Source organism: Amblyomma maculatum, chromosome 3 (assembly GCF_055883805.1).
Source record: "Amblyomma maculatum isolate TAMU_Amacu chromosome 3, ASM5588380v1, whole genome shotgun sequence".
Classification (NCBI taxonomy): Eukaryota; Metazoa; Arthropoda; class Arachnida; order Ixodida; family Ixodidae; genus Amblyomma; species Amblyomma maculatum.
Genome location: NC_139346.1, coordinates 61,442,044 through 61,451,040, shown reverse-complemented (window position 1 = coordinate 61,451,040; position 8,997 = coordinate 61,442,044). Strand labels below are relative to the sequence as shown.

The 8,997-nt window shown below is 50.1% G+C and overlaps 1 protein-coding gene across 1 annotated transcript; it reads right to left on the bottom strand.

Moving 5' to 3' along the window:
* Positions 1–668: 668 nt before the first annotated feature.
* Positions 669–1,604, bottom strand: LOC146194863 (uncharacterized). The gene has a single exon (XM_084596655.1). It carries the CDS (start codon positions 1,602–1,604, stop codon positions 669–671), a length of 936 nt encoding a protein of 311 aa, XP_084452781.1.
* Positions 1,605–8,997: the final 7,393 nt, after the last annotated feature.

Here is an 8,997-nt window from a genome sequence, read left to right as displayed (position 1 = left end):
GCACTTTTGCAACCCGAGGTGACCCGCATGAATCCTTTCCAGCATGAGTCGTCGCATACTCTTCGGAATTACAACTTTTGCACCCTTTAGTACAACTCCATTAACGACAGATAGTTCTTTCGAAAATGGCTTGAGTTCACCTGTCACCGGCTGCCCGCTCACCAAGCATGCAATCACTGTCTGCAGGTAGGCATCTCGACAAGTTTCCAGCTGCAGTGACCGGTGTGTTTCGGGGTGACCATGTTGCCAACACTAAAGGGCTGACCCAGTCAGTAGGTTCGTTCACCCCGACAATTATACCAGCATGTACCATTTTTTCAAGTTCTTTCTTTAGGGGTTCTAGCGCCACTGGAACTTGTCCAGCTGGTTGCACTACAGGAACCACATCAGATGAAAGGACCATGCTGTACGCCTGCTTCAAACAACCGAGGCCATGAGAAACGTGCCTGAAATTGTTTAGAAGGGCGTCGTATGAAGTCTTGTCTATGGCACATACTTTACGCTGAACTAGCCCCAGAGCTTCACTTGCTTCTAGTCCGAGTATGGCCTGCCGTTCGTTTTTCACCACAAAAAACTTCACTGTAGCAGACGTGTTCGCTTGGTGTACTTCTAGCGTACACGTTCCAAAACACGTTATAGTGCCACCGTTATACGCCCGCAGGACCGAATTAGTCGGCTTCAGCTCCTCTGCTCCCCGCAGTTTTTTTGTAAACAGACATGGGAAGCAGGCTTGCCTGCGATCCGGTGTCTACCTTAAATCTGACCTCGCAGTTACGAACTTGAGCCTTGACCATCCAATCCCTTTCTCGTCTTGCGGTGGTGACCTCTAAAGTGTCAAAGTCCTCTTCTTCCAGTTCCCTTACTTCACTCACCCTTGCAGACGCACAGGCACTTGCAAAATGGTTCGCCTTGTGACACAAGCGACACTTCTTACCGAAGGCTGGGCATTGTTTGGGCTTGTGCCAGCGGTTGCACTTACTACAATGAAAAGATGCTTTAACTTCTTTCCGCTCATTTGCAGGAGCCGGGCGCTTCGAAATCGTGTCGACACATTCGTCCCCTTTGCGCCATATTTCGTTCCGCTGGGCTACCGTTTCTGCTGCTCTGCACATTTCTGCTGCCTTTTGCAAAGTCAGTTGGTTATCTCGAAGCATTTTCTCGCGTAGTCGATGATTAAGCGTGCCGAACACTATCTGGTCCCTAATCATTGATTCTTGCAACGTGCCAAAGTTACACTGTGCTGCTTGCTTTTTCAGGTCGCGAATAAACCTTTCAAATGGTTCGCCCTCCGCTTGCTTTCTTGAACGGAATAGGTATCTCTCATGCACTTCGTTGCTAACTTCGGCACAATAGGCATCAAATTTTCTCACCACGGTGCTGTAGTCCTTTTCTTCATTCAACTCAAACTGGAAGTTGTTGAAGACGTCCAAAGCGTCGTAGCCCGCAACGCTCAACAGGAGTGCTGCCTTGGCTGCTTCTGTTTTCGGCTGGTCCGTAGGTGCCGTCGCCTGCAGATATAACTCAAACTTCTGCTTAAAACGCTTCCAATTTTCTGCTACATTACCAGTCAGCCGCAAAGGCTCCGGTGTCTTCAGCAGGGCCATGGCGCACCGGACTCAGGAACGATTTCCTTCAGGCCTCAAAGGGCCACTTCTGACACCATGTAGCCGCTCGAAGGGACGACGCGTACAGCAGCACGGTCATTGCAAGAATGATGACGTTTATTGCCAGCACAGTTTATAAAGGCACGAACACGCGCGCTGTCTCTACTGCGCATCACTGATACGCATCGGCACTGATAACAGTCACTACACGTGTCCGATACATCTCCGGCGTCGCCAGTTCGCGGACTTCGATGACATGGCTAGAGAAGCATCCCGCATCGAGGCATCTTTCCTGGCGGAGCTCCAGTACAAACCACCTCCCCCTGCAGAGACTTGCCTTGAGCCGTCCTGTGCGTGGCCTGGATCATCGGCAGCACGCAGCCTGGAGACGCCAGGCTGCCGTACGGAGGCTGGCGACTTGCACGGAGTCACAAGCCCTGATGCGTCTACTCAGGTGACGAGCCAATTTCATGGGGCGACAGGTCAGATGGGGCCCCGTGTCTTCTTGCCATACGCAGGCGCGGGTACCCCTTGTGTGGCAGCAGTTGGGACACCCCACGTCAGAGCGCGCAAATCCCGGAGATCTCCTACAGCGGCTGCCGGCTACCATTCACCATCGGGTGCAGCTTGGGTGTCACCATCGGGTGCAACGTGGGTGTCACCATCGGGTGCAACGTGGACGTCACCTACGGGTGCAGCATGGGTGTCACCACCAGGTGCAACGTGGACGTCACCTACGGGTGCAGCGTGGGTGTCACCACCGGGTGCAACGTGGGTGTCACCACCGGGTGCAACGCGGACGTCTCCTACCAGTGCAACGTGGGTGTTACCACCGGGTGCAACGTGGGTGTCACCACCGGGTGCAACGTGGACGTCACCTACGGGTGCAGCATGGGTGTCACAACCGGGTGCAACGTGGACGTCACCTACGGGTGCAGCGTGGGTGTCACCACCGGGTGCAACGTGGGTGTCACCACCGGGTGCAACGCGGACGTCTCCTACCAGTGCAACGTGGGTGTCACCACCGGGTGCAACGTGGGTGTCACCACCGGGTGCAACGGTGTCGCCATCAGGTGAGAAGCGGGCGTCGCCCCCGGGCACAACTTGTCCTCCGATTCGCAGATCCAGGACAACACAGGGGGGGGGGGTGTTTTGGTCATCGCACCATCCAGCGGCCAGGCTGCACAGACGTGGCCAACCACCGGGAGAGCTGATCCAGTTGCTACCTTTCCTGCCTGAATCGAACCAGGTGCCACAGACTCAGGTGTCTTCGACACAGGTACCATTGTCCCCACCTGCGCATGAGGCAGACCCCGAGAAGCCCTACAAACACTCGGTGAGTGCAGTCCCGTCAACTTCTTTTGAGGAAGGCCAACCAGACAAGACCCCGCTGGTCTTGGTCAAAATGGCCGGACTGGAGCTTCCAGCCCTTTTAGACACATGGTCTACAGTGTCAGTCTTCGGCGATCAGGTGAAAAATTCCTGCGAGACAAAATGTGTCCGGTTGCGGAGTGTAAACACTAACCTTCGTATGGCGTCGACTCACATAGTACCCGCAACCTCAGCAGCCCGCCTAACAGTTGCTATAAATGGTCGAAAGATTAGACAGCGTTTCTTACACCTCCCCGGACTATCCTGGCCAGTCATACTAGGCCGTAACTTCATAGTGAAGGCAGGAATCGTGATAGATCTCAGTAAGGGAACCTACCGGTATGACACCGGTACAGCAGCATTTCAGTTCAAGACTAAGGCCGCTGAGCCACAGTCACAGTTGCTTGCCACGAACGGCCATTCGGCCAATATCACAGGCTGTGGTATTCTAACCGTTTTGAATTCCTTCACGGGGTCACCAGCGGAAAAAAGCAGAATCGAGACAATGCTCAGGGTAGGCCCCACAGCCCCTTTTAGCGTTTCGAACCGCGCGCGCTCTTTTCTGTTTGTGTTGGTGTCCGCCCGGGCAGCGCGAGTACGCATGAGCGAGCTGCCCGGAGCGGGGGCGGCATGTTATCGGCGCGAGACAGAGGGTAGATAAGCGCGTTGGAAGCAAGGCTCGGGGCTTTTCGTCGGGAGGCCGGCCACAGAAGGGCGGCGTGGCACCGTCCCAAGCCGGCGGGATGTACACGGACGACGGAACGGAGTCCTGCGAGGCGAAGACGGAAGCGGCACCTTCAAGGAAGCCTCAGGAGTGTTAGCGTGAGTGCTGCCACGCGAGTAGCAATGTTCTTGTACCGTGATCAACACTTTTGCCCTATTACTCGCCCATCGCGCAGCAGTGTGCTTTGTGTTGTCGCGGTGAAGCCCTGACCCTTGTTCCGTTTTATCCTCATAGTCCATTGTCGCGAACTTCGACGGCATGTTTCCAGCGCAGTTTTGACCAATGCTGTTTCTTTTCTTTTTTATACTTTTCTGTTGATCCGGAATAAACCAGTGTTTTTAAGAAAGACTTGGTTTTCACTCGACGGGCGAGACCATCGCTCGCGAACCCGTATTCTAGAAGGCGGAGCCTTCACAGTTCACGTGCAAGAAAAATAGAAGGGTTCAATGGTGCTGAACCTAATATAGAGGGAAATCATGAGATCAGCTGCTCTAGTAGTCGAGGATATTTTCAATGAACATGCAAGTGGGAAACAACAAAGTGAAAAGCACCTTCAAATGACTCTCAGGGCGAATCGACTTTTGTAATCGCTTTCACACACCTCATCTAAACACAAAAGCGGCATTTTAAGAGCCGCGTGTTACACAAATTCTTGAAAACCTTGGGTCCGTGAAAACCATAAGCATGTATTCGCAAGCGTTTCTCCCAAGGGTGATATAAAAAAAATATTCAGCGCGCTGTTTAGGCCAAATTGACGCAGAATATGGAGGTAGACGCCTATTAGTAAGCAACAAAAATTGTAAACCCAATTGTTCTGCACAATTATACAGAAACGTAAACTGGATGCGAATGCAAAATACGTACGTCCAAATAATGAAATTGACAATGCAAAGGATTGAAATTGGACACTAGAAAGGGGCGCCCTAAGCGCGTTCAAAATTATCCTAGTTCGAATTCTTCTTCTGGACATGTAGGTTCAAAACTGTCTTAACTTCCCTCCGGCTCTTTTAGTTGTTTCCGCCGCCGGATATACTCTGAAGTGCACAAGAGAATATTCCGGTCGCGTGCGTGGTGCTTCCTCTCTTGGTAGCGATTTGGAATTTGTTTTGCAAGGTCAACTCTTCTCAAACGTAAAAAGAATTTGACGGTCACGCATTTTTTCTTACTTTTGTAATTTACGAACTTCAACTTCTGAGGCTGGGCACGCGCGAGCTAACAAAAAAACAAGGGATGTTATTGCTCGAAATTGACTTCATTTGTTCCTCGTTATCATATACGAATAACGTTTGATAAAGCTAAGATTTTGTGATTACTGGAACTGTCACTTTACACTACTACAACTATTACGCCTGCTCATATTATTTCTACGCATATTATAGTTACTATACCATGAACAGTGATGTCATGGTTGCAGATCGCAAAACCAGATTATGAAATAGGAAACAGAGACGTTGATTTGAGTTACGGTTGTGACGAATCCTCAAGGCATAATGTTTATATAGGGCATAACTATATATTTCTGGATAACGCACACTTGCTATTTGGAATCCATTTTCGCAATGCTCTTATACAAAATTTTAAACAGGATATTGGGTTGACTATGTAACACTAACTCGCCCACGCTTCCACTCCATCAAAAAATATAGCAGGAAAAGATTCTATCGGCTATCGATATTTTTTGTTTTGTATGACGTGCGTTAAAAATGCTAAAATATTGCAATTCAGCTACCGAGTATTATAAGCCAAATTATTACTTTTTTAAAACACAAGCACACATAATAAGCGGCGTGCCGAAACGCACCAAATAAACTTTTACTGACGCATGGCGGGAGAAAAATCGTTTTGCCATTTTCTTTAAAAGTCCACGCGTCAATAAACTATAAAATTGTAAAAAAACTAAAGGGTTTGCCGGTGAGCCAGCACTACCAAAGGAATCACAGCGCCGCGAAAAGCGCCTAATTGAACTCGCAGCCTTTGCTCTGCTTTGGGTTTTGGAATTCTAAATTGCCGCATGTGATTTCAGCCTCAAACCGTACCAGTGCCGACAATAACGCGCATTGCCTTGTGCTCATGCGCACCGTTTATACATTTACGCTTAAGTTAGAGACTGGTATTCGAAACTTTGCTTAGTGCCAGTTTGAGCCGCGTTATTCTGTTAAAGCATGGCCGTCGGTATTACATTAAGAGCTTTGCGTGTGGTGTTGTCATTCTTCTTCTTTCCCTGTGCTGAACAAGCTTTTAACCATGACCTGTCCTGCTTAGGGGCCTCTCCAGCCCATGTCAGTTTGTAATTCGCACGAGAGCAAAAGTGGGTCCCCACCAGCTGGTTCTGAATATGTTTTTCTCTCTGTAGAGATAAGATAACGGGAGTGAACAGCTGGGCTTCCACAAGTCTAGAGGAGGAAAAGCTAAAGACTCTGCTTTCACTAAACCAGTCCAGTTTTATCTACCCTCTCCATCTTGGACACATGAAATGTGTAGTGCTTCACGAAACAAGCCATTCTTAGCTTGTTGCAGCCAAGCTTCAGTCGTGCGGCCTCGCGAGTCCCTGCTCAACTTTTGCCGAGTCATGGAGTCAACATCGCCTTTTGCTGGTGGCAACAATGGTTCAGTTCCATCTACGCGCGTCTCTCAGCCTACTACCGCATATTGTGAAGCGACTTACATCGACGCCTGCCGAATCCTGGCTGTTTCCCGCAGCAAAATGGACTTGATGCGTTCCCGTCGACAAAGCGTGTGCCTGCACTGGCGCTTTTTCGTGAACATGGTGACAAAGAAAGCGGAGGAAATCATGTCTGCCTCGTGTCCTGATGACTCCTACAGTGACTCTGATGAAGACGACATTGTTGTGCTTGTGTAAAAACGCGACTCCTTCTACAGCTTCGTTTGATGAGAACAAAGCCGACAAGGACCCTGTGCCTGCTAAATGTGATCAATGCTGCCAACAACCCTCTCCCTGGAACTTGTATATAATTGTTATCCATGCCCATATTTTATGTCCGTTTCTAATTAAGCCAAGCTTGTGTAAATAAACTATAGTTTCATTTCGAACTCGTTCTTGCTACTCATATCATTAAGGGAGGCTTTGCATGCTTCATTTTTTGTAAATTGCCTATTCTCGATGCACTTCGTATTTCCTTAATTGCTCTCAAAATAGTTGCCAAAGAACGTTTTTTTTTTCACGCGCTCGTTTGCTGCCTGTCGCAGTCCTTTTTCTCACCGTACCCTCCAAATCTTGTTTGAATAGTTAACACGCAGGAACGAAGAAAGGAACAAATGTATACACTGATTTATTGTTGGTAGAGCATTCAGTAGTAATTCCAATATTGTTTCCATTATTCCTATACAGTAGGTTATGGAGGCTAATTTGGATGCAGAGTTTTCTTGTCCCTTCCGAGTAAAGCTGCCTATAGCACTAACAGTTGTGGGGCCCCACAGCCCCTTTTAGCGTTTCGAACCGCGCGCGCTTTTTTCTGTTTGTGTTGGTGTCCGCTCGGGCAGCGCGAGTACGCATGAGCGAGCTGCCCGGAGCGGGGGCGGCATGTTATCGGCGCGAGACAGAGGGTAGATAAGCGCGTTGGAAGCAAGGCTCGGGGCTTTTTCGCCGGGAGGCCGGCCACAGAAGGGCGGCGTGGCAGCGTCCCAAGCCGGAGGGATGTACACGGACGACTTAGCGGAATCCTGCGAGGCGAAGACGGAAGCGGCACCTTCAAGGAAGCCTTAGGAGTGTTAGCGTGAGTGCCGCCACGCGAGTAGCAATGTTCTTGTACCGTGATCAACGCTTTGGCCCTATTACTCGCCCATCGCGCCGCAGTGTGCTTTGTGTTGTCGCGGTGAAGCCCTGACCCTTGTTCCGTTTTATCCTCATAGTCCATTGTCGCGAACTTCGACGGCATGTTTCCAGCGCAGTTTTGACCAATGCTTTTTCTTTTCTATTTTATACTTTTCTGTTGATCCGGAATAAACCGGTGTTTTTAAGAAAGACTTGGTTTTCACTCGACGGGCGAGACCATCGCTCGCGAACCCGTATTCTAGAAGGCGGAGCCTTCATTTGGCGCCCAACGTGATTTCTACTCGAGCTTTGGCTTGCCCCGCGAGTGTACCAATTTGAGGTTCATGCAGTTTCGTGCGTAGCGATGTCGGACTTACCGGGTGCAAGCGCCCAGTTAACGGAGACAGTTCGGCCTCCCACACGGGCGGGTTCCGAGCATGAGCACTCAGAAGACAGGAAATGCAAACCGTCGGACATTTGTAGCGGAATTCTTGGCCTCCTGAACGAGCTACTGGAATCAAAGGCACATTTCAGAGAAATGGTAGGAAGCGAGGCAGTTTCGTTAACGCCCACTCCCTTGTATCGCGATAATCAGCTGCGGCTGAATTTGGGCGTGCCAAGGTTTGAAGGATACGCCGATAAGGAATCTGTGTGCGATTTTCTCTATGAAATCGACGATTATCAGATGGCAATGGCAATTTCGGACAGCGCTCTGGTCACGCGTGTGCTGCTTTGGTAGGTTCCGCAGCAACCTGGAGGCGTAGACAGCGGCTGTTCGCTACAAAGCAGGATTTTAAAGACCGTTTTCGAGAAGAGTTTTTGCCGCCTGACTATGACATCCGTATGAAAGACGAGCTTTGCACCAGGACGCAAGGCGAAAGCGAGGGTTTGCTAGAGTTTTTGCGCAGTTTTCAAGAGCTGCATGAGCGGGCAGATCCTGCAGTTCCGGAACCAGAGAAGGTGGCTCATGCTATACATCGGTGCCATCCAAGGTACCAGCCATATCTCCTGCAGCCGCTCGAAGGGACGACGCGTACAGCAGCACGGTCAGTGCAAGAATGATGACGTTTATTGCCAGCACAATTTATAAAGGCACGAACACGCGCGCTGTCTCTACTGCGCATCACTGATACGCATCGGCACTGATAACAGTCACTACACGTGTCCGATACATCCTCCCATGGGACGAACAAAAATTACACACTTGTAAAAATATAAGCAGCGATCACAACTATGGCACTTGATTGAATTGTTCGTCTAGTGTAACTTCTTTGGGGGCCGGGTGCTACGAGTTGACCTTCTCAAAGGGGGTGGCGATGGGATGCTCGGCGGAGAACCACGGCCACTTGCTGGTAGCGTCGATCCCACGCCGTTTTGTGAAGAGACTCCCGAGGATTGTGCACTTGGTTCAGCTCCGCTCGTAGGCTGCTTTGTCCGGGACTGGGAGCCTGTGCAACTTTCCTCGTCGTCATTGCTTTCACTACTGCTATACCGCTCCTTTGTCGTAATCAGATGCCGGCGGTTTC

Excerpts from the sequence above, each read along its gene's own strand:
- LOC146194863 (XM_084596655.1), bottom strand. The coding sequence starts at position 1,604 with ATGGCCCTGCTGAAGACACCGGAGCCTTTGCGGCTGACTGGTAATGTA.